This window comes from Gadus chalcogrammus, chromosome 15 (genome assembly GCF_026213295.1).
Source record: "Gadus chalcogrammus isolate NIFS_2021 chromosome 15, NIFS_Gcha_1.0, whole genome shotgun sequence".
NCBI classification, from domain to species: Eukaryota; Metazoa; Chordata; class Actinopteri; order Gadiformes; family Gadidae; genus Gadus; species Gadus chalcogrammus.
In genome coordinates, this window is record NC_079426.1 from 24533580 (window position 1) to 24559577 (window position 25998).

Below are 25998 nucleotides of genomic sequence, written 5' to 3' on the forward strand. Positions count from 1 at the left end.
ATGCCGATTTTGTAACTGATTTGATATGACTGTCAAAATGTAAATCTGAATCCATGATAACCCCTAGATTTCTGGCTTTGATTGAGGTTTTTTCAGGGACAGAGAGTGAAGGTGTTGGGTTACTTTAAGCCTTTCCGTTTTAGAACCAAATACAATTATCTCTGTTTTGTCCTCATTTAGTTGAAGGAAATTTCGGCACATCCATTCCTTCACTTGCTCAATGCACTGGCACAGCAGATCTATGGGCCGATAGTCATTTGGTGATAGCGATACATAGATTTGTGTGTCATCAGCATAGCAATGATGGTCAATATTGTTATTTTGCATGATTTGCCCTAGTGGGAGCATGTAGATGTTGAATAAAGAGGGTCCTAAGATCGAACCTTGTGGGACTCCACATGTCACGTTAGTTGATTCTGATACAAAGTCGCCAATGGAAACAAAGTAGTTCCTATTTTGTAGGTAGGACCTGAACCAAGACAGTGCCTGAAAGCCCCACCCAGTTTTCTAACCTTTCCAGAAGTAATGTACGGTCTACAGTGTCGAATGCAGCACTGAGGTCAAGTAGCATTAGTATTGAGGTTTTGCCAGAGTCTGTGTTAAGACGGATGTCGTTTACAACTTTAATAAGTGCGGTCTCAGTGCTGTGCAGGGGTCGAAATCCTGATTGGAAGGTGTCATAGCAACCAGTTGATGCCAGGAAGTGATTTAGTTGCTGGAGGACAACTTTCTCAATGATTTTACTTATGAAGGGTAGATTTGATATTGGTCTGTAGTTGTTAATAATAGAGGCATCTAGGCTCCGCTTTTTTAAAAGGGGTTTAATAACTGCAGTTTTCAAAGCTTTTGGGAAATTGCCTGACTGGAGAGAGTTGTTAACTATCTGCAATATGTCTACTTCTAGGCAGTCGAAAACATTCTTAAAGAGGTTGGTAGGTATAGTATCAAGGCAACAGGTGGATGGCTTTAGTTGTGTGACAGTTTCCACAAGATTTTGATATCTGATATCATGGTGAATATGAAGTTTTGTTTTACGCCAGATGCGTTCAACCTTCCTGCATTCCTTTTTCTGTGCTGTTACAGAAGCAGCTTTTCTCCAGGGTGCCTTTTGCTTTCCAGAAATCGTTTTAACCTTATAAGGTGCAATGACATCTATGACTTTCAAAATTTTCAAATTAAAGTTTTCTACAAGATCATCAGCAGAACATGGGTTTAGAGGTGGTAGCAAGGAGATGGCCTTTTTAAAAAGTACATTAGAATCTTCATTGATATACCGTTTTTTGACTGTTTGATTTTGTCTGTATGTAGGGAATAAAAGATATGTTAAAGAAAACACAAAAGTGGTCAGACAAGGAAGGATCAGTCACAGAGAGATCAGAAACATTGAGGCCCTTTGTGATAACCAGGTCTAGAGTGTGCCCCTTACAATGAGTAGCCTCTTTCACATGTTGAGACAGTTCAAATGTGTCCAAAATGGCAAAAAGTTTTTTTTGCACACTTGTCATTCAAATCATCAGTTTGAAAATTGAAGTCACCAGTTATAACTAGACAGTCAAATTCTGTGGAGATGCTAGACAATAATTCTGTGAAGTCATCGAAAGAATTTGCAGAATATGTGGGTGGCCTGTAAATAATTAATAGGAGAACTCTGGGGGAGCATTTCAATACAGCACTAAGGTATTCGAACGATGGAAAATCACCAAATAACATCTGTTTCACCTGAAATACATTTTTAAATATAGCAGCAACCCCTCCACCTCTTTTTCCAGATCTACATGCATCAAAAAAGTTATAGTTGGGAGGAGCTGTCTCTATCAGAACGGTTGCACTGTTAATTTGTTCCAGCCATGTTTCAGTTAAAAACATAAAATCCAGTTTAGAAGTGGTAATAAAATCATTAACTAAAAATGATTTGTTATTAAGAGACCTCACATTAAATAGAGCCATCCTGATGGTGTTGTTGATAGGCTTTAAGGTTGTTTTTGGTTTGGAGGTAATTAGGGATGTCCGATATTGGCTTTTTTGCCGATATCCGATATGCGATATTGTCCAACTCTAAATTTTCGATTCCGATATCAGCCGATACCGATGTCGATATTTGGGTTATTTTTCCTCAAACCTAATTTAGGTAACATTACATATCTCCTGTTGTGGAATTAACACAACATGCTTAATGTTATTGTGATGCCCCACTGGATGCATTCTTGAATGCAACAAGGCTTTCCAAATGTTAACATTGTCTGTGCAAAATAAGAAAAATACTTCAACTTAATTTAAGGGAAAAGTGCCATGTTTATTTATTTATTTTAAAAATCCGATACCGATATTGACAGATATTTCATTTTCATGCTAATATCGGGCCGATAATATCGGTGGGCCGATAATATCGGACATCTCTAGAGGTAATAGATATGAGATTTGTGAGGTTAGCAGTGTGTCTAAGTTTCCCTTTGTTTACTCTCTTAGTGGTTACAGCATGAATGCGAACGTTGCCCTGCTTTGACGTAGGCAACCTTGGGTTCAGCAGATTATGTGAAACTTCCTTTATACTGTGTCTACGGCTGAACCCTTTTTTGTCTCAGTAATACTCAGGACTACTATCAGTATAGGGGGGAGGGCTGGTGCGCCATCCTCTTGGGAGTTATCAGCCTGTCGCCAGGACATGGCGATGCTATCAATGACGCAGATATTCCAACATATTCCAGTCTCTTATATTCGGCTGGAAAATCGCAAAGAGAGGAGACATTGGGGCTGGAGAGATAGCTGTGGGAGAGATGAGGCTGGAAGTCATCGTCGATGAGGTGTAGGTTACACACATTAGCTACCATTAAGTGCATTGGCTTCGTCGCATTGTCCTGTGTACTACGGTGAGGGTTTCAGTGCGCCGTAACTTTAATCCCCCGCCCCCTCCCTTCTCCGTTCCATTTGGGAACATGTTTGGTTTCATTTTGCTTGTTTCGTATATTTTAATTAATTAATTAAGAGCGTCACCAGAGGGCGCCCCCAACACATTTGCCGAGCGCCGGCCCTGGTTTCGGGGCAGAAGAAACTGTCGCGGCCGGTGATGCAGCAGCACAGCCACGGAGTTTTACGCATTCCTTATAATACACTTTGTACCGCTGCTGTAAATGGTGGAACAGATTTGTCGTGCTTCCACTTATAGTCGCAACGGTTTTGCTACACTCTCTACAGATGACCTGCAGCTGCTGCTCATCTGTTTTCTTTTAAACCCAAACTATTTCCCCATTATGGAGCCGTTGTTTCTCTTCTTTGAAACAATTTCGTCTGTGACATTATAGTGCATTATACCCTTTTTAAATGGACATTTGACTCGACCGTGTAATCATGAAATAATTCAAAAATACATGTAAAAAAAATACAACGTTAGTCTCGTCCGCCGCCGTCTCGTTTTTTTTACGGGTATCATCCATGCTTGTTGTGTTGTGAGGGGGCGGCGGGGGCGGGAATGAGGCGTCTTTGCACACGGCATGTTCGGAAAGACAGAGTGGGAGGGGTCGCGCTCACAGTCTCCAAGGCAAGCGCTGTAGACGCTTGAGGGGGAAACTGACCATTTTAACACATATCGATATAAACGATATTGTCAAATCTTGTATCCCCGTGGAAATTATATCGATATATCGTACATAGCCGATATATCCTGCAGCCCTAACCCCCCGTTGGTCTGATGCCCTGTACAGCAGCGTGAGGTATGAGTCTCTGGGGGTGAGGAGTTGTTCAGTAGTGCTACCAGCACTGCGTTTTCTATCACCTGATGGTGGAGGTGTGTCTCTGAGAGGAGAAAACATGAGAACCTGAGCTACCAACGATGATGCACCACTGAAACTGGGACCTCGGGACTTCAGGGGACGGGGTCTGGGGACCTGTAAAGATAATTGGATTTTGTAAGGTTGGCTGACCATCCTAAAGCAGACAACTTGAATAAAACAAACTTATGCCGACACTTTTTTAGATGATGGTTCCTCTTGGTGTTTGAGCTGGGCTAATTTTTCTCATCCTTTACAAGACTTATTTAACATCGTGTCATTAGTTTGGGGACGAGTAAATGTTGGTTAAGTTGGGCATAGCAGTCTCCAGTAGGTTGGTGTGTTCCCTGAAATGCAGTGAGAGTCTAATACAATGGGCATCAAGTTAACACTATGGCAATTTATAGATGATTTGTTCAGAATGTGTTCCTATTTTACAAGACGTGTGGTCGTTACTCATCCCAACGAGCACACTGGTTAGTTAGCTGCCTCCTCGGTTTAAAGCCATCCGTGATGTTTTAGTTATGAGACTAAGCTCCTGTAACTGATAATCTCAATGCCATATTAATATGCTGTGTTTTGTCATTAGCATTCCGTTAATGCCAGCCTGTATCATACCACACTGGATGCAAGACTCTTTTTAAAATTCTTTGCTTGCAATCACATTTCTGACAATTTTTTCCCTGTCAGTTTAAATAAATATGTATAATATAAAAAAGTATATATTTTAATCTTCATACTCACTTCACTTTAAATCTTCACCTAAACCACATATCATACATTTGTTGTTCCTAGCATTGGATGCCCATTGAATGGGAGTGAGACCATTCTGCTCTTCAAACTCGAAAGCACCATCAAGCCAGAAGCAAACTGTGCTTCTCCACCACTAGTTCAGCATGATTATTAGTTTTATTTTGAAACAACATAAATTCAGAATGAAATCCAATCAAGCACATCCAATATAATACATAGGTTTGTAGCAAAGTGTAAAAATGTGTGTGTGTTTGTGTGCGTGTGTCTGAAGTAGCGTTGCGTGGATACAAGTTGGATTAAGGCACACAAAGACTAACTGGCATCAAAATGTTAGCAGAACTAATAATTCCCAATAGGAACTACCTCGTAGTACCCCATTAGAACTACCTCGAAGCTCCCCATAAGAACTACCTCATGGATCCCCATAGGAACTACCTCGTAGCTCTCCATAGGAAATACCTCTTAGTTCCCCATAGAAACTACCTCATGGTTCCGAATAGGAACTACCTCATAAGTCGCTTTTCAACCACAGGAACTCCCCCTCATCCACAAACTGTCCTTTGCTACACTTTTCTTACACACTAGAAACCAAACTTCAGAATTTTCTGAATACATCAGATATCAGACAAGGATATCAAAATGTAAAAGTAATGTCATCTGCATTTTTCATGCATTTATAACAATCAATAAGAATAAACAGAACTAGAACGGCAAGCAGTTATGCAGGGGTCCAAGAAGTGTGCATTTCGCCGGCACAACGCGACAACAAATGTGCGTTTCGCCGGCACAACGTGAAGCATGTGTTCAAAACGCTACCCTGAACCTGTGGATACAAAAGATTTGACTGTGGTGGGAGTAGCGAGAAGTCAGTGTAGCGTTTTCGCGGCAAAATTTTGTAGAAGATGTAAAATTTCCTCGTTTATTGCGCCCCCTAATGGCGAAATTTCCCGATTTTTTTATCGAACGACATTAAGGTTAACACCAACATGTGTGTAAAATTTGGACTCGATCCGATGTCTAATTTTGGATTTCTTTGGATTTTTGATATTCCACGTCTAATTTAGCTAATAAACCAATATTCAAAACGCTACCGTTTCGTCGTCGAAGGTCGGATTAAAAAAGTGTTTCATGCATTCTTTGCGTGTGCGTCTGAAGATGTCGTGTGCAAAGTTTGGTGTCGATTGGTCAAGAAATGTGGGAGGAGTAGGGAAAAAACAGTTTTGCGGTTTTCGCGATTTAGCGAAAAATATTCATAGACGCAAATGGGCGTGGCCTAGGCCAAAAGATGCAGCAGACTCCAGTGAATCTGTGCGTATAACGTTTTGGACTGTGGGAGGTTCGGTGTGGGAGTTATAGCCCCAAACGCGTATTCCTTGGTATAGCGCCACCTAGTGACCGCCGTGTATGGATTTTGTTTTCTGAGTAGCGGTGCCGGACCATTTACGGTTTGGGCTGTGGGCCCACTTTTAGCGCGGGAAGTATAAAAAGAAGAATAATCCTTACAAAAACAATAGGGATCCAACCTGTTGGCTTGGACCCCTAATAACCAATTTCCTTTCCAAACATTTCCTTTGGGGAATGGGGTAGGATACCTGAGCAGTAGCCTATAAACAGTGAGGCTTGTCGTTTCACACCTAAACTATAATTTCCGTCTCTCCTTGTCTGCATTTGGTCGGCATAGATCATGTTAAATGCTAAGCAAGCATGTCAAGACATTTGCTTGAGTATGACTTCTTGTCATCTACGGTATTGCTATTGCCTTGGTCAGCTAAACAGTGAAGAGATGTTGACCATTGGTGTGGGCATGATGGTCACTGTCTCAGAGTGGTATGGTGGCTTTTCTTCTACTATAAATATTGCAGTACATGGTCTATTTGCAGCAATATACTTAATTGCGCTATAAAAAACATGGGAGAAGGAAGCAAAACTCAGTTCCCGGTAGTAGTGGCACTGCTACTACATAGACCTAATAGGATCTACCTCATAGTCCCTAATATAATCTACCAAATAGTCCTCATAGGTGCTAATCGAGATAATTCAATAACCACAACGACAGTTGATCAAGTTGAAACGTTTACTGAACATTAGCATATGACATGCACAACCATGGCTGCCGCCATTATTCCCCGATAGAACAGCAAGCATCACAAACTGCGCACGCGCAGTAGATAACATGCAACTTAACAATAGGATCCACCTAATAGTCCTAATAGGATCTACATCATAGTCCCTAATAGGATTTACCTCATAGTCCCCATAGGATCTACCTCATAGTCCTCATCCTAAAGGATCTACCTCATAATCCTCATAGTCCCTACTAGGATCTATTTATTCGTCCTCATAGTTCATAATTGGAACAAACTCATAGTTCCTAATGTACTTCCTCAACATATGTCTTTCCTCCTCATGGCAGTAGGGCAAACCCTGCCTAGTTCATGGCCTGCAGCACACAGGGGAACAGAGGCAGAGTCGTGTGGTGTATCAGTTTCCTCATTCAGAGAGCAGTGAGGATACTGATCAATGTAGGCCTTGTGTGTTTGGGGAAAGCTGACAGATGGAGCAAAACAATGCCGCTTTTGGTGGGTTCTGTACGTCATCCACTGATTGTATAGTGGTTATATCCCGTGTTTGTTTAGGGCCGGTGTTTTAATATGGACAGGTTTAATGGTTTTGAGTTTAAGGTTAAATCTATTCATTTATTTTCTCTGCATATGCTACTAGATGTTTTTAGGTCATATCCTTGTTTTGTGCGTTTATTTCAAAGATGGAATGTCATCAACTCTTCCTCTGATCTAACCAGAAGTCAGTCCAATAAGTGTTAATGCTCTAAACCTGGACTGGATTTTTCTGGATGTGTTTCTGTGTGTTTGTATATGTGGGGGTAAATCTCAGCTAAATCTCACAGTTTCACAGATTCCAGTATTTAGGGTTAGTAGAGATTACAGTGCAGTCGGCTACATGTTGGATACAACGTCAGCAATGTCCTTTCGACAGTGCTCTCGCTGTGCTGCTGTTTCCTCAGGTTAGAACGCAATGGAGATGTTTCACACAAACATGGCTCTTCTTTTCTGCCCCTACACAATCCATCCCATGAGGCCAGTGCTTTGTGGAGGAGTGTAGTGGTGCATGCTGCACTGGCCCTCCCTCCTCCTACTACCTCTTGAAGCCATCACTTGAACTCTCTGCCCATACGCTCACACTGTGTCTGGTTATGTCTGCCATCATGAGTCCCCTCATCGCCTGCTCGGTGGAGGAGGGCCGCTTGTTTCCGCTTGTTCCCATGAGGCGTTTGATTGTATTGGTAGATTATAGATGTCAAGTTAAGATAATATAATATTATGTGTTGGATGATGGAGAGAGGGTGTAAATGTTGCTACTCCGGGAGTGAGCAAGGCGATGGAGAGACTAACGAAAGCTTAGGCACACGGCGAGTGAACTGCTCCATAGGATAAATTGCCGGCCAACCGCTCTATCGGAGCCTTCTCTCGGAGGGACGCTAAAGTGTGTTGCATAGCGACCGTCGATGCATAGCGGCAGCCAGGAGGGACTACTTTTTTGTATTCTTTAACAAAACGGCTACTTTGACTTTCTTTGTTTCTTTTAAATGTAGTGTGTCTATGACTTTCGTTTCGCCATAACAGTAACCGTTGTATAAAAGCAATAGATCAATTCAGTCAGTGGCATGTGCTCATTATACCACTGTGAAGGGGGTCGCCGCTGCGCGTCGGGGCCGGACAACGCCCCTTAACAGTGGTATAATGAGCACATACCACAGCCTGGCGTGATCTATTGTTTAAATATGTATGATCATAATGGCTGGTTTCCCTTCCTTATGTGAAGGTTTTTTTCAGGTTTAGCAGTATTTTGGTTCAGATTTCTTTGTATCTTTTTAGTTTTTTTTCATGGAATTATCAATTTAAGGATTTTTGTTCATAGCCTCATCCTGCTGCTGTTAGGCTCATCATGCTAGTGCTTTTCATTGAAGAAGAAAGTGTGTGTTGAGCATGCCATCTGTGTTTACATTATGTGTTTGTGTAACAGGAGAGTCTCCAGCAGCTGGTGATGATGTCTCTACCCAATGTGTTGGTCATCGGCCGCAACCCCCTCTCTGGTGAGTCTCCTTCACCCCGAGTACACCAGGAACCATGCACCCTCACCAAACACCTTCATATGTTCACAGTGTTGTGAATATATAAAGTATTTCTCCAGGCCACAGTTTATTGTATCATTGTTCCAGACTGGGCTTCTTCGGATCTCCGTTTCTGTAGTGTTGGCGCTGCCTGCTATTGGTTCTGCTACGGGATTCGGAAAGGCACAATTATTTTACGTTCATGAAATGTTGGCCTTTTGCAATTGTGTTTTTTCTTTCTTTGTACTCGACACATACTTGGTATACACATTTAATTAACTATGTGTCATTTATCTAGCTAATGATCAATATTTACTTTACTTGAGGCAAATAAAATCAAAGATGAGCTACAGCTGATTAACTGTGCCCATCCCTACACTCTCATGCAACAATGCATCTAGGAACTTTTAATGACAACCTTTTGTTCATGACCAGTGATGGGCAGAAACCTCTGATGGGGAGAAGTCTCGAGGACAACATGGATGACCAGTAACCAAAGTGTTGGAATGTCTTCCACACTCACAGCACGAAATGAGGATTTATTAGAATGTAAATTGACAAGTTACCATAGCAGCCGGCAGACACTTTGATTTTTACCACAAGCTCATTTCCTGTCACATTCAGAAAGAAGCAGAATGAAAAAACAAACACTTCACCCAAGTCAGTAGTTAAAGATTAGCAATCACCTTTTGTTCAAAGAGGCTACAATTAAGCATAACTAAAACACTTCTAAAGCCCATCAAAAACCCTTCTTTCAGTGTTGTTGAATGAAGCACATGCATCATGGTCCTGTTTGTTTGTACCGTGTCCCCTGGTTACCCCTCTGCCCTTTAACCCTTGGCCTGATCATAAGTCAGCCAGCAATGGCAACTATCACTACAGAGGTTGCCTATCTGAACCTAAAGCTACCAGCTGGAAGTCATTTTGTGTGTTCGGGATAGGGGAACATTATCCCCAAAGCTCATAGAGTTTATGCCATAAAAATTAGCATGTTTTTTCATCTCACACACACACAAACACACACACAGGGAGGCATTCCTGCCTTGCAGTGACTCAACAGATGATCTTTGTTAGTCTGGCCCCTTCTGATGCTTCTGTGCGGTGTACCTGATGACCAGAACCCTTTAGTGGGGGAATTCAGTGACACTTGTGTTTAACTTAGCAGAAACAATAACAGCTAAAGGCTGAGGCGAAATACAGCTTCATATAGACTTTATCTATCCATATACAATTACAATTAGGGCATTTAGCAGAAGCTTTTATCCAAAGCGACTTACATAAATTAATTAACATTGACAAACCCACGGCAGAGTCAGGAGCAGTTAGAGTTAAGTGTCTTGCTCAGGGACACATCAACACTCAGCTAGGAGGAACTGGGAATCGAACTAGCAACCTCTCTACCTATCTACAACTGCTCTACCTCCTGAGCTAAGCCGACCCCCCTGGCCTCCAGCAGAATTGCTGTTTAGGTTCATAATAAATGGGAAGGATTATTGCCTGTAAGATCCACTAACATTGTGTGAAATCACTTCAATTAACTTCTACTTGAGTTTAAAAAACAAATAACATTTGTCAGCATCAATCATTTACTTTAAACTAGCATAAATAATATTTGCCTATTGGTCTCAATGCAATCAAACATTATTATATGGGTGGATTAGTCTCCAAGCATGCCAACCACGATTCGCTGATGGCTGAAGCCAAGTGGATTCCTTCATTTTCAAAGCATAAATGGTTTCATGGCCACTAAATACAACAACGCAGCCGAATTACAATGGCAGGAGACAGTTGTCCTAGCCTGACAGCTGAGAATACGCACACGCACACACACACACACACACACACACACACACACACACACACACACACACACACACACACACACACACACACACACACACACACAGTCACACACAGACACACACAGACACACACACACACACACACACACACACACACACACACACACACACACAATGATGGGGAGATGCACAGGCTGCATTTACCAACAGTTTTCAGAGTGACAATGGGGGGGGACATGATTTTATAGGGAGCAGTTTTCTTTGATCACATGACTGACAGACTCTGATAGGCCGTTGGCAGTAGAATCTATTGCGTTCAGTCTCAATTGCTTAGGCCTGTCATTTGAATTAGTGAACATTAAAATTACTATTTTAAATTATGTTTTTGAAATGGTACGACTTGAAATGCCGTATTTGAATTTCAAAAGGAAAATGTATAAAGAGCCCTTCATATCGACTCGTACTAGAGTAAATAAGGTAATTTAATTGGTGATATTATTCATCTTATTATTAGGACTAGAGTTTTCACGCGCAACCTCTAGTTGTAATTAAACCCATAGCAATAATGTGGAAACCCCAGTCGATATTGTAAATAAATTCTAGGGCATAATATAATACCATTTGGCCTATAATTTTACAACGTATAACATTTGTTCACCACAATATGACTCTTAAAAGCAGTGCAACATTTAAATATTTTTTTAACCATTTAGCGAACAAAAGGCAACAGGCTGATTATCATTTAGGGGGCCACTCAATGACATGCAGAACCGTCATCAACTGAAGTGGTGGCGATATTTCTAACTGAAGTGGTGTGAGAAATACAGACTTTCTACTCCTCATTCACATATAAGGTAATTTACATTTCCTACAGAGAAAATACGACCTCAGGGTAAGTATTATTCAGGAGATTTTCAGGGTACAAATGTCAGGATATGTTGTTCACACATACGGCCCATCAGGAGAATATTAGGACTTACACGTGTGTCTGAGAGCAGCTAGTGTGTGAGCATTTGTTTACTTTATAAAATTTGCCAATTTATGGTAACGGGATAATTGGGGAAAGTGTAGTAGGCCTATACTATGCATGCAAATCAATTATTAAATAGCTTTTACTGTTATTCAGGGCTGAAAAGTGCATTGACATTTTAAAATGCAAGGCAACTACTATTGGTTAGTTGATAAATAATAATCATCATTGTGATTAAACATCTCTTCCAGTGTCCTGGCCAAGACAGGCAGCAGTAGCCTACAGTCACAAATAGCATACACACAAAACATAAGAAATATAAAACAACTAAAACTGTCCATAGCGGGGAGAGGGGGATATCAATATCAATATATAAGACATTTTGGGAGGCTCAAGAAGGAGAGTAATATTAAGTTTGAGCAACAAAGTATAGTCTGGTGGTGGACTCTATAGACATAATTCTCCATACTGTGTTATTGACATGTTTTCGTTCTGTTTTATAGGGAGACTGTCTCTATAAGAATCATGTGACTTCTGTGTTGATATGTCGGTCGGTGCGATGTTTGAATTTAACCGTTTTTATGACAAAATGAAAGACCCGCCGGCCGCCGTTGCTTGTCGAGGTGAGAAATTGTCTCTTCCCTTATATTGTTGCAATTTCTACAGTCTATAGACAGACCGTGTTACCTGGCAGTATGTCGACGTGTTTAAAAAACATAACGTCGGGCCTGTGTCCACCAAAAGCCTTTTTAGGGCCCGTGTCCACCAAAAGCCTTTTTAAAAGACGGAGCGCTCCGTGAACTGCTTTCAACGCGTTTGTGCGCGCCGCTCAAAAAAGGCGCTTCTTGCCGTGGCAGCGGAGGTTGCGGACGATCCCCCTGTGTGCCTGTCGTGGTTGCCCGGAGGAGAGTGTGGGTCCACAGCATTAATCACGAATCGTGGCAGGAGGCAGTACGGGGAATACCACCTTTAACTTGAGGTCGTACAGGACCGGACACTCACTCACAGCTAGCTGTTATTAAACTTTCGTCCGACATGTTTCCGTTTGTTTCCGTTTGTGTTCTGTTGATACTTTTAGCCTTGCCTCCTCCTCGATTTTGATTGGTCGTTCGAAAAAAGCGCCGATGACGTGGAGCGCTTTTCTTCAAAAGTTCAACTGTTTTCAACTGGGGCGCGCGTCTAAAAGCGCGAGGCGCGCGGAGCGTTTAACCGCCCCGGGCAGCTTTTTAAAAGGCGCGCTGCAAGCGCGTCCTGCCATAGAGAATGCATTGCAGACAGGCGCTCCGCCTTTTAAAAAGTATTTTGGCGGACACAGGCCCTTACCTGGGCAAGTGTCGCTTCAGTGTATGCGGGTGTGTGTGTGTTCCTACCTGCGTGTGGGCCGATGGCGGAGCCGTTAAACGCCCTTACCTGCGTGTGTGTGTGTGCGCGCGTGTGGCTGCGCTTCCGTGTACGTGTCGCTGCCTTTGCGTTGGTGTGTGTGTGTGTGTGTGTGTGTGTGTGTGTGTAAAGCAGTGGAGGTGGTGTCTACCTATATGATGGCTGTGTCCCAATTCCTAGGACGCATCCTTCGAATGCAGCCTTCGAAGGATGCGTCCTAGGAATTGGGACACAGCCGATGTCTATGATGTACCCTACATGTTACTCCCGTATACCACAATGCAATGCGGTCGTGTTTTCCCGGAGGAGAAGAAGAAGCTGAATTACAGCGAAAACGAATACATTTAATGATGGAGTCTCCGGCTTTCGTTTAGAAATGTCAACAATTTATTTGGGATTTAACATAGAATATTTAACATTCAAAATTAATTAAACAAGGAAATGTAACATTCAACATCAATACAACCTCCAGCTTTCGTCGTGAGTGCCCGGTTTGTTTACATGATCTGTCTGCGTCACACAAATACCCGGCGCATTTACTGACGCAAATGACGTTTAGAAATCTTAAGCGTAGTGTCCGAATTCTCGTTTGTTCGTTCCCTAAATAGTGCACTATATCATGAACACTATATAGGGAATAGTGAGTGAGTGGATAGGGAGCGATTTCGAACACAGCTAATGAGTGACCTATTATGTGTGGGTGCAATAAATAGGACAGATATGATGGTGGCGGTGCCAGCCCCACGTCAGGTTTCAAAAACAAGTAATACTGAAACTCAAACTCAAACTTGATCATGAAATGTATTTAACAAGAAATATTGTACAAGGAGAGGGCTGTGGCCGCAATCGATGGAGGAGGCAGTCAGGTGTGCAGGAGGACAACAACAGGATTATGATGGACAGGAATCTGACATGGACAGGGAATTTTTTTATTTAAACATTCAGAGGAAATCAGGCCTACTGTAGGCCTATGTAAATAAAATTAAAGATGTCTAGGATAGTATAAATGATAACTGTAAATGGCAGGTGTACTTTGCTTTTGATGGAGCCATGATGTTATATTAATAAAAAGCATTTTATTCATGGCACCTTTCCGGCCACTTAAGCACACCTTACATGCATAATTAATAAAAGATTAAAAACACTTGGGTGGAGCGTGTTTGTCACTTATGTGAAAGAGCTGGACAGGGCGCTGAGAGGTGATGCATGAGGCATGATGGTGGCACGGCAGACAAGTACAGGAGCATGATGGACTTGGATCTGATGAGGAAACAAAGATTTTCTAAGTTTCCAGTTTCTGCAAACAAGAGAAGGGGTTTAGTTAAGGCTTTTCTATCATTAATATGATAGACTGTGACAAACAATCAATAACAAACAAAAATAAATAAAAGTAAGTCTTAGTTTAAAGCCCACTCACCACGTCAAGGTGCAGGCCAAGAGTGGGAACATAGAACTAAGACTTGCATCACAAACTAAGACAGTCACAACATGAAAGAAACACATAAATACATGAAACATGTACATAACTACGAGACCATAGACCCACATCACAAACTCAGACAGTCACAACATGTAAAAAACATAAATACATGAAACATTTACATAAATACGAGACCATAAGATATGTTTGGGTTTCTCTTGTTTTATCTAAAAAACAAAATACACAACATTAAGAAAAGAAGGGAAGAAAATAAAAGTAATAATAGATAAAGCTAAGCTCAGTCACTGATCGGATGTGCTGTTAAAAAAGAAATGCACTATTAAACTATGCCTTGTGCTCCATTATGCAAACTCCAAGTCTACATTGAACAATGTCTTTTTGCAGTTTTGAGTGCTTTGTGCCAACTTGTGCTCCGTCATGCAAGCTCCAAGTGTCACACTGCTTAAGAAACAGATTCCTTCCAACTAACTTTTTATGAAAAATGCAATCAATAACTTCTGTGCAAATAAATGGTTACATTTCAACCAGCGACGAATTTGGAGTGGCCTACACACGTAAATAATTGTAATACACCAACATTGTTAACTGTCATACATAGGTAGCTAAACATGCAAATGAAAAATTAAATACCAACGCTGAAATGTTAATTAGACTATTAACAATAATATAAAATGATACCGTAATGCACATGTTCTTTGTCTTTTGAATAAATGGATTAATATATGGTGAATCACAATGATCGCAAGCAGAGGACCGTGAGAGTTATTGAGCAGCAGCTGAACCAGTCTAAATATCAGACACTTTAACGGAGCACTGAACTAGGCCCTCTCGGATGCAAGGTCGAAACAACATTTGTGTCACTACGACTCCTTTCAGCTGCACACCCCTCCTTCTCCAGCAAAAAATAATTAGAGAGAACAGCTAATAAAACGCGTTTTGAAAAGAAAAAACTTCCTTTTTTTTAGGACATGGCATAAAGATAATTATGAGCCTTTGATTGATATCCAGACATTTTTTGTGGAGACACATTCCTGTTCCTCACTTGTATTGGAGTGAACGGAGATATCTACTTCTGGGTCCCTTGAATCGAGGGCCCCCTCGATTCGAGGGAATCGAGGGGGCCGCTGAGCACTGGTGGATTGCGGAAGTATGCACTGTTCCCGGGGGCTTGGCTGCAATACAGTTAAACAAATCTACACAACAAAGAAGTCAGTCGATTGGCCTGTCCTCAGTATCAGGTGGCTCCAGTGGGAATGCAAATCTGAACTACCTTAACCTCTCAGTTAGAGAGGAAGGTTGGTATCTTAAGGTGCAAGGAGAATGTAAACAGTTCCTTTTTAGATTGATTAGTAATTATACAAACAAGGTTTATGTAAGGTTTATAATTGCATATAAAAATTGCATTATAGCAGTAGTATAAATGCATAATAGTTATGATTAATATTTCCACAAGTTTGTGCGCGTGTGTGTTCTTACCTGCGTGTGTGTGTGTGTGTGCGCTTCCGTGTATGTTTCGCTGCCTTTGTGGTGACGTGCGGTGTGTGCGCGTGCAGTGTTTCCCCCTGTAAATGTCTTAGAAGAAGGGGGGGGGGGGGGGGTCTCGTTTCAATTCAAAGAGCTTTATGGCCATTGTTGTGAACAGTATTACCGATGCATTATTGATCTTTATTTTTTACACCTGATGAAAGCATGTTTTCTTTCCCTACGAGAGTTTTCTACTTTGTTAATGCATAATAATTAAAATATATATATAAAAAAAAACACTTTTTTTTAGTTTTTATATACATTGGTAGTCAAGGCGGGGCCCTATTGTTGTTAAGGCGGCCGCCATAACAACACAGTGCTGGGGGAAACACTGGCGTGCTTGTGAGTGTGTGTGCGTGTGTGTGTGTAGTGTGTGCGTGCGCGCGCATGTGTGTGCGTTTTCGTGTATGTTCGTGCGCATGTGTTTGCTTGCGGTTATATATGCGTTCACGCTTGGCACATGTGCACTTGAGTAACTGGTGCGACAGGCCAGCTATTTTAGATGTAATATATATTTGATGACAACAGTGATCCCTGTGAAAGACCTATTGGGTCATCTTTCTCATTCACTACTGGAGAACCACGAGGGTAACCGGTTGGAGTTGGTGTTCTCTGACTCTTGTGGTTCCTACAGGAAGGAGGGAGGGAGGGAGGGACGGAGGGAGAGAAGGAGTTCTTTTCACCCTCTTTCCTCCCTTGCGTGTTCAACCTGTCTGGCCACAATGAGTTATCTTGTCCTCATCCTTAAATCTGTCGATAAAATCTCTTCTACCGCTTGCGTCCTCCCTCTCCGTCACACACATCGTTTCAAACCCTCAGCATACCCCTTCATGCCACTTAGTTTAAATAATCTCTTTTCTTGATTACCGGCTTTACCCTCTCATGATGATGCTGGACTCTAAGTTTTCTCTACGTAAAAAACTTAGTTGGGATGGATTGAATCATGGGTTGGTATTGAATCATGGGTTGGTATTGAATCATAAGCCATGGAAAGAAAGAAGGCGGGAGAGATTGATTGGCTTCTCTGGTAGGAATCAATCAAACCAAATTAATCTGTCAGCCCCTGTGTTGGCATATTGTCCTTCCACTAAGGAACGGCTTCTCTCCTGTTCCCCTGCTGCTCTCTTATTGGCTGACTCAAGGATTCCATAATTCCCTGGGGGTCAGGGAACATATCCTAATCACGACTCCATACACTCTGTGGCTTGGTCATCTTGTAGGCATAGAGGTGTGTGATTATCGATAAGCTTCTGTCCTATGCCATGTGGACTGCCAAAAGCCTTACTTTTATTTTAGAAATGTTGTCTTGTGGTTTTATTTACCCTTTTCTGCCGTTCACAATAGGCTTAACTTGCTAACAAACACGTCTGCCTGAAGCTCAATTAGAATTAGGTGGGCTGATGGCATTTTGTTGTTTAGCTGTCCCCTCTCATAAAGAAGTGGTCGAGTTGATGAAGGCTGCACAGCTGTTCAACTGGTAGCACTAATAGGCAAATCATTAAGGGACGCCTTCAAAGGTGAACGCTACAGCTTTGTACACATGACCAATGCAGAAATTGAATATAGAATAGAGCATGCAGAACATACATTATGGATAGAAAAATGGTTAGTATTTCATGTGTAAAGCAATGATCAGCCTTAAATTATATACAGTAGCATTTTGTAGCTAGCTGGTCCTATCGGCATACTGTTTCTATTATATACTGTTCTTCAACTAACTAGTCCTATGGGCATTCTGTTTCTGTTGGATACTGTTTTTATATTACTGCAATAAAGAGAAAACATTGTGTACTGAGAGGATTACAAACTAGCCTGGGTGGCAAAGGGACCACCTAGCAGAGGCAGTTGGCATGGTTACTGTCACTAAGCTCGATTTATCATTGGAGCAGGAATCTGTTACTAGAGCAACCGCTATGGGCTGCAATGTGTTATAATATGTGTTATAATATGCAATATGTTAAAACACACAGGCCCAGTTCACACAAACTTGAACAGACTTAAACAAAAACATAAAGATTCACCAAATTACATATTTTGCACCTCTTGCATACAGTAGGACTCACACAAGCATCGATACTCCAAATACTGGCACCTATTAATGAATTCATAATGCACGTATGCACGCACGCACGCACGCACGCAGTGCGTGCACACAGACAGACAGATGAGCTCAGGCCTGTAGCCGTTGGCAGCAGCTGTGAGTTGGTTTCCTGGGTTTTGTGACACGATGCCCGGACATGCGTCTGTGCTCAGGGGAAACCCCCCTGTACTGAAGGAGCTATTCAGTGGATTAACAAGCCAGATGCAGTAAGCAAGGGTGATGCCCATTAAGAAATGTACAAAGATATTGGTTACTCTTCAACTTTCCTCCTACCTATCAAAAAAATGATTTTTTTTTTTATTATATGAAAGAATAATGATTTAAAACATCAAATATCATCCTCCTTCTCCTGTCCTGGGGGACGGTTGTGACAGATTGTTACATCACTCTCCGGTAATTTCTGTTCTAACCCTCCGTGCCCCCCCTATAAAATACTACCACCCAAAACAATGAGGTGAAAATAAAGAGACCACCCAAAGAAGAGAGCTGAGCTACAGTCTGTACCAGGTTCAGTGTCCATGTGACACCATGTCTTCACCAGACAGTGGTTTGAAATGTTGATATGTAGTTTGAGTTCAGGTTAAATACAATAATACACAAGTCACTTCAGATGACTGGAGAATTCACAAGGGCTGATCAACTATGTTATCCTTTTACTACTTCAGTGAAACAAGATATGCCTTTGAGGCGCATATAGTCATTTACCTTCTTTCTTAAATCCGTACAGATATTGCTCCTGGGTTCCTTCAGGGATAATTTTAAACGGGTTTCTCTGATTTCTCTGTACAGAGCAAGGTCTGGAAGAGGTGCAGAAGCTGTTACTGTTGCTGCTGGGGTGTGCTGTTCAGGTAATCTCCTCCTCCTCCTCCTCCTCCTCCTCCTCCTCCTCCTCCTCCTCCTCCTCCTCGTCAATCCGAACCGTCATGTTACCTCTGATAATGAAAAGCAACACCATTTAGTGATGTCTATGGATAGTAAATCACAACAAAATCCTAGTAAATCATAATGCAACCAAGTGAGTAAATAGGTTTCATTGTTGATACAATGACTAATCCTACTACTCATTCATAAGAGTACTAACCTTCAGCAGTGAGCTCCTGCTCCATTGTTGTCCAAGCAACAGGCAGCGGCTTGATGAGTGACCGTAGCTCTGTCTGCTGTTGACACACAGCTTTTTAATCAATAAACTCTCACCATCTCCATTGCCTTTTCATCACTAGCAGTTCTACAGGAAATCAATGTGTGACGTGGGCTTCTTTGTGTCGCGCATATATGTAGACCACATTTCTATTATAGAATACAGTCCTTTCCCTAGAAGTTATTTGTGGGATGGGATGGGTGTGTCAACTTTGTAAACAATAATTATAATGTATGAGTATTTGTGATAAAGTTGTAATAATGTGTTGTACTGCGTTTCTGCCCCTTTCCCTTCTGTCTCCAGTGTGAGAGGAAGGAGGAGTACATTGAGCGCATTCAGACTCTGGACTTTGACACCAAAGCAGCTATTGCGGCCCACATCCAAGAGGTATATCTGCTGCTGTGCCTCAATACACTGATCACCTAGAACCACCAACCTGAACCAGTTCAGCACATTAAGGCCAAAGCACAATCTCAGTTCATGTTTGTAACACAAGCCAAAAACGAATATAATCCTATTGTTGCTAACTGAGCAACAGGGCCTGGATGTAAGAGGGCTGTATTTTCCCACTCTCTTCCTATCGGACTCAAGTCTATTTTGGGCGTTAAAATACCAAAACAATATTCTGCGCCCATTCCGCGTGCCTCCAACTTTAGAAAGAAAAAGACAATTAATCACAAATTAATAGTTATTGCCCGTTCTAATGACTGAAATGCAACGCCAATGATATGTCTTGTTGGCAGACTTTATATATCGTATTTCATACAGGATCAACTTGCATTTTAGCGACTCTTACCAAGATTAAAAAAAACTGTTTTAATGTGTACACTTTCAACCAGTGTAGAATAAGGACCATCTTTAATAATCGATCTATACATCCATCTCTGTGGATTGGGCTTGATTGATGAAGTGCGAGTGAGGACCCTGACTGAACTGACCTCATCCTGGCTCAGGTGACACACAACCAGGAGAAGGTGGTGGACCTACAGTGGCTGGAGGGAGGGGAGCTGCCCACCGAGGATCTGGACGGCCTGACCCGGAGCCTGGCCTTCCACCTCAAGCGCCTGGTGGACGAGCGGGACACGCAGTTCGAGGTAGGGCCCCCCTGGGGGGGCTCTGGGCCGGGGTCATTAGGGTCTCTGGAAACATACGAGTGAGTTTCTTAGCACTCTGAGAATATACGCTGGCAGTTGTTCTGCAGCGTCCCACCTGCAGAACAGTTTGTGGACAGGTCTGTCGTGGTGGTCGATCCAGCCTGTGTCTACGTGTCTTATAGCATGAGAAGAAGACAAAACTCAGGAAATGTTTTGTAAATGTGGAAACTTTTCTTCTCTATCCTTCTCTAACACATGCACGTACGCAAGCACACATGCACATACGCACATAATGGAGATGTATTGTGAAAGGGTTTCCAGCCTAGATGGTGCAGATGCCGTTACTGATATTGTGTGCGTGTGGTGTTGGTGTGTTTGTGTGGTTTGGGGGTGCAGTTGATGTTCTAAACGTCCCAAGAACCTCAGACAAGCCATCCTCAGTTAAAGTCCTGTTACTACCTGTCACTACTAGCAGATGACATGTAAGTTGTGTTGTGTGCTAGCGCTGTGAGGCGGGGGCCAGGTCCAGCCCTCAAGAGGAGCTCTCCCTCCTTTTTCACCATTATTTCCTGTGAGCTGATACCTTGGGCCATCCTATAACTTGGGCCAGCAGCACAAGTTGATAACCCCAAGCAGAGCTTATCAACCCAAAGAAAGGGCTGATAAACCGTAGCCAGAAAACCCCTCCCTGTCTCAACATGGGCTTAATATCAACTCCGAGAAGCTCAAACCGTCATGACCTGATGGTGACGTCAACCCAACAGTCCTCATTGATGTCCTGGATGGGACAGTAGAAGAGGACCTTGTTGATGTCCTGGACGAGACAGCGGAGGAGGATCTCGTTGATGTCCTGGAGAGCGGAGTGATGTGTTGTCCAAACCAATACATTTCGTAGTGTACCGTTACAATACAGACTAGCATGACTATAATGTGATTTCCAACCCTAAATAGTTATGAACATCGCAAATCAAGGTACTTAAAAGGTACAGTGTGTGGAATTTGATGACCTCTAGCAGTGAGGTTGTTGATCGCCCCCCAAACCATAGCCCTGATCTGTTGCAAAGCCCATCATCAACATATGTAGCTTTCCCTCCTCTTCCTAATCATAATCATCCATAATTGTTTGGATTTCCTCAACAAGGCTCTCCTCAACTGTCTCCTGGCCATCTTGAAATTCTAATTGTAAATCAATAAACTGTGTCCCTCCAAAGAGTCCGTCTCCTCCTGGGTACACTTGGTCAATTCATCGTATTCGTCAGGACCACATTCTGAGTCAGTCTTGTGCTTAAAGTCAAAGGGCAACAAATACTATCCATGAATCCTTCCCCACTCATAATGGGGATGGTTTCTTATAGTTCATTCATTTAATAGATTTATTTCCGGTTTCCTGCTCCCTACCTCCTATACTCTCCCTCCCTCCCTACCTACCTACCGTCCCTACCAACCCTCCCTACCTCCCCTTCTTACCCTCCCTACCTACCTCCCCTCCCCGTCACCTACCCTACTTACCTACCCCACCTACCTACCCACCCCCATATGTCCACCAGACCATCGTGGATCTGACCCAGGAGCGAGACTTTGTGCAGCTGTCCCCCCTGGTGCCCGGTCCCGGCATGTCCCCGGGGGGGGACTCCCCCAGCATGAGGCGGACGGAGAGCCGGCAGCACCTCTCTGTTGAGCTGGCCGACGCCAAGGCCAAGATCCGCCGCCTGCGCCAGGAGTTGTGAGTAAATGACTGTGGCCCCTAACCCTAACCCTGCCCACACTGCTGAGGGTTTGACACATGGGGGCTGTGAGTACATGACCCTGTGGTACCTAACTCTAACCCTGCCCAGGCTGCTGGGGGTATGACACACAGGGGCTGGGTCCCTGCCCACACTGCTGTGGGTCTGACACAGGGAGGCATTTTTGTCGTACTTGTTGAAATTCTCTTGTATTTTTTCTATTTACCTTCAAACTCTAGCCTACTGGTTCTTGTTTCTCTAAAGTTGCCTACTGGCTATAAGTATTTAAGTTTAACGGTCGATTTTTGGGGGTTTTCTGTATGTGGAACTGCAAGTGATAACACTTGCTAGTTAAGATATCTTAGTTTTGTTTTTTTGCTATTGTATTTTCATATTTGAAAAGAAGAAACGGAAGAATCTTGGAGGATAAAAATAATGGTATTTTGATTATCCTAGTGGTCATCCTCATACACTTTAACCTGTTGTTGAGCTCCATGTAAGGCTATCGTCCAAATGGGAGGTTTGTGTCAGGAAGCTATTTGGGTTTCAGCCTTGACGGGCCAGAGCGGTGAACACGTAGATTAAAGCATTATTATTAGAAGCCTGGCCAAGGCCCAGAGGCCCCCAGGCTTAGTGGTCATCTCTTGGCGCTTTTACAGGAAGGCGTGTGGCATCCACCAACATTATCTTTCCGTTGACGGTAGAGAAGTAGGAAGCTACTGTTGCAGGAAGATTTATACAGGCCAAGTGATTTAAAGTGGAAATGAAGCACTGAGAACTGTGTCAATTTTTTGTTTGTTTTTTCATTTTTGGAAACACATGGATTTTCATCAATACTGAAATTCAAGTAGTTTCACCGTAAAATGACATGTTTATAATGACTTTCGCCTCTAGGGCGCAGCCATGTTTTAAAAACGCAGGCGCTACGTCATCAGAATGGTTGGCTCTTTAAAATAAACATGTCGGATATTGGAAGAAGAACAGGGGGGTCCTTTTGTATTGCCCCTGGCTGTTCAAACGAATTTTATCGGTTAAAGGAGAGCGGTAGAATAGTTCATTTCCATGTAATTCCCGTCAAGAAGCCTGAAGTGCTCCGAAGATGGTTAGCTGCATTGAAACGCCTCAGCCCCCCAATGGGACCAGGGCAGAGAGTATGTAGCGACCACTTTATAGAGGCTGATTACATCGAAGAGGGAGCTTTTTCTGAAGATGGGAGATTTGTTCGCCGTCCCACCAATCGCCTGAAGCCAGATGCTGTGCCAACTATTTTTAATTTTAGTGGATTTAGTGCTGGAGACACGGACATACCCGTCAGATCGGACCCGGGCGCTGCTCTTATGCGCAGCGAAAGAGCGCAGAAACGTGCTTGCCAGGCAGAGGAACGAGAGGTACACTTAGCTTCTACTACTAGAGAAACAGATAAATTAGTACAAGTACACTCACTGTTTGAAGATTGTCTTGTTTGCAGACTAGCTCGCTCCATGCTCTTGATAATTTCTAATCCATCGCCAAAATAATCCATTGTTATCGGAAATAATCCATTTGCAAACACTGTCGGTTGCACTATTTTCGCATATTCACGTGCACACCCAAATGTCACGACAATTACTTTTATCATGAAATTAACGAACTGTAAGGCAGCGTGGAGCCCAGCTGCTGCAACCGTGTACTTTGCTTTTCTTATCTTATTATATTATAATAATTATTATATATATATATATATATAAAAAATATAATAATATAATATATAATGTGCAATATATATACATATCTTACACTGCATAGTACCGTATTTGTAATTTATTTGCAATGTACACACTCCTCAGGACTGCACACCCTACCTCTGTTTTTTAACTCTTCATGTCCTGTGTTTATGTGTTTGCATTGTATATATGTATTTTTGCACTGCTTGGAGATGGCTATTTTAATCTCATCGTACATGTGAACAGTGAAGGTATTCTAATTCTAATTCTGGCTAAATTCTGCTTTTGTGTCTCTTTAAAGACCATAGAAGCATGCAGGGAATTGATGGAGGGTCAGTTGACAGGAAGGGAGGAAGCATGTCAGGAACTAGAAGAAAGTCAGGGCAGCAGCACAAAAGTGGATGCCAGTACCCAGACTGATCTTGCTGAATGTGGAAGTGAAGGTAGACACATTGTCCTTGTGAGCAAAGGCACAATGACTGACGACATGTACAACATGCAGGGTGTCTTTAGTGACCACTCCTACTGCACATTGTTTGATGACACAAGTCTGGAGAACATCTCAATGCCAAGGGCTTCATCACCACAGCAGAGTGAGGTATCATTCCTGTCTATGAGGAGTGAGGAGTCAGTCCATGAAGAGAGTGCTGAGGAGGACATGAGTTTAGATGATGAGTTTCGGCTGAGTGAAGAAGACACAGACACGAGTTTTGACGATGATGAGGAGCCTAGACTCTCAGATGACGGAAAGAGTGTTGTTTCTACCAAGCAACTTTTGAAACTGTTCAATTTGTGTCACTGGGAAAATTGTGGGAAGTGTTTGATGGAACCACCGGTAGTTTCAAAAAGTGGATTTGGAATGACGGTAAATACGGAGTGCATTGATGGCCACAGATACGTCTGGCATTCCCAGCCTATGGTGAGAGGCATGATGGAGTGCAATGTGTCCATACCAACGGCAGTGTTTGTAACGGGGAATACATGTACTCCATTCATAGAGCTCTGTGAGGCTATCGGATTGGAGAGCCTGTCAAAGAGGCAGTGGTTCAACATCCAAAAGGCCTATGTCATCCCGGTAGTCAACGAGACATGGTCTCTCCACAATCAGGCCATCATGAGCGCTGTAAGTGACGAATCCTTGATCGTTTCCGGTGACGCAAGGTATGACAGCCCGGGTCACAATGCATCATATGGCACCTACTCACTGATTGACACCAAGTCAGATTTAGTCGTTGCTCAGGAGACTGTAAATGTAACTGAAGTCAAAAACAGCTACTGGCTAGAGGTTGAGGGTCTTGAGAGATGCCTTAACAAGCTGTTGGAGCATAGAATTTCCGTCTCAGTGCTGGTAACCGATTGTCACCCATCAGTGCAAAAAGTTATGCGGGAGGAGTATGGGGACATTAAACATGAATTTGATCTGTGGCACATTGTGAAGAATATGAAAAAGCGACTGCTGAAGTGTCAGGATGAACAGTTAATTGAGTGGAGCAAGATGGTCTCCAACCACTTGTGGTACAGTGCCAGTACATGCAATGGAAGTGCAACAAAGCTGAAGGAGAGGTGGATATCTGTGCTGCACCACATCACCAATGTCCACTGTTGGGCAACTGGGGAGACAACCACAAAATGCGGCCACCCTCCCTATACTCCTGAAGAGGAGAGCAAACGTCCATGGCTCCATCCCAGCTCTGCAGCATTTAAACACCTCCAGAGTGTTGTGCTGGACAAAAAACTCCTGAAAAAACTTGAGTGTCACTGAGGGCATCCACACTGGAAGACTTGAGTGCCTCCACTCTGTCTACACAAAGTATGCCACCAAGAGAATAAAGTTCTTGAAAGAGAGCTTTCAGGCCCGACTTCGAGTAGCTGCACTGGACCACAACCACAATGTCATCCGTGAGAATGCATCAACCAAAGAGGGGGAGAAGCAAATGAAACACTACTTCTCAAAGGCTTCTAAGCAGTATGTGGTGGCTCCAGTGAAGATGCCCAAAGACTACAGCTTCAGAAAGGACATAGTAGCAGGAGCTCTTAAGAGATGTGAGGCAATGTCAATCCGGAAAGCACTGCGGGAACATCCAAAGGAGAGAGTGGTGACCATCGCTGAGCACAGAGGAGTCAAAAAACCAGACAAGGATGTGTCAGTATCCGCACACCTCAGCAGATTTCCTGAAAAGCTAGATGCATAGCTAAGAGGGTAGGAGAGAGTTGGAAGTAGTATAGTTAGTAAAGTATAGTAGTACAGTAGTATAGTTAGATAATTTAAACAATATTACAGTTCCACTGTTAGATAAAATAATAATTAAATGATTGCCAATTGCCATGTGAGTTAATTACCATTCAGTATTCCTACCCAATTGTCTTCTTGCATAATCGTTCTTGCATAAGAAAAAAGGTTTGTCTGCCTGTGTCTGTGTTGTAAGGTTGCACTCTTTCCAACCCCAGCTGTGTGAGTTATTTTCCTTTCTGCAA

General features: G+C 42.7%; 1 protein-coding gene across 1 annotated transcript in view; it reads left to right on the top strand.

The window, feature by feature from the left end:
- ccdc88ab (coiled-coil domain containing 88Ab) overlaps positions 1-25998 on the top strand; it is a 114527-nt gene that overhangs the window by 41392 nt on the left and 47137 nt on the right. The window contains exons 4-11 of the mRNA XM_056608878.1: positions 8559-8628; positions 18654-18712; positions 19306-19389; positions 19956-20096; positions 21644-21819; positions 23100-23208; positions 23825-24646; positions 25335-25666. Coding sequence (XP_056464853.1) covers positions 8559-8628; positions 18654-18712; positions 19306-19389; positions 19956-20096; positions 21644-21819; positions 23100-23208; positions 23825-24646; positions 25335-25666 — 1793 coding nt within the window. The remainder of the gene's footprint in view (positions 1-8558; positions 8629-18653; positions 18713-19305; positions 19390-19955; positions 20097-21643; positions 21820-23099; positions 23209-23824; positions 24647-25334; positions 25667-25998) is intronic.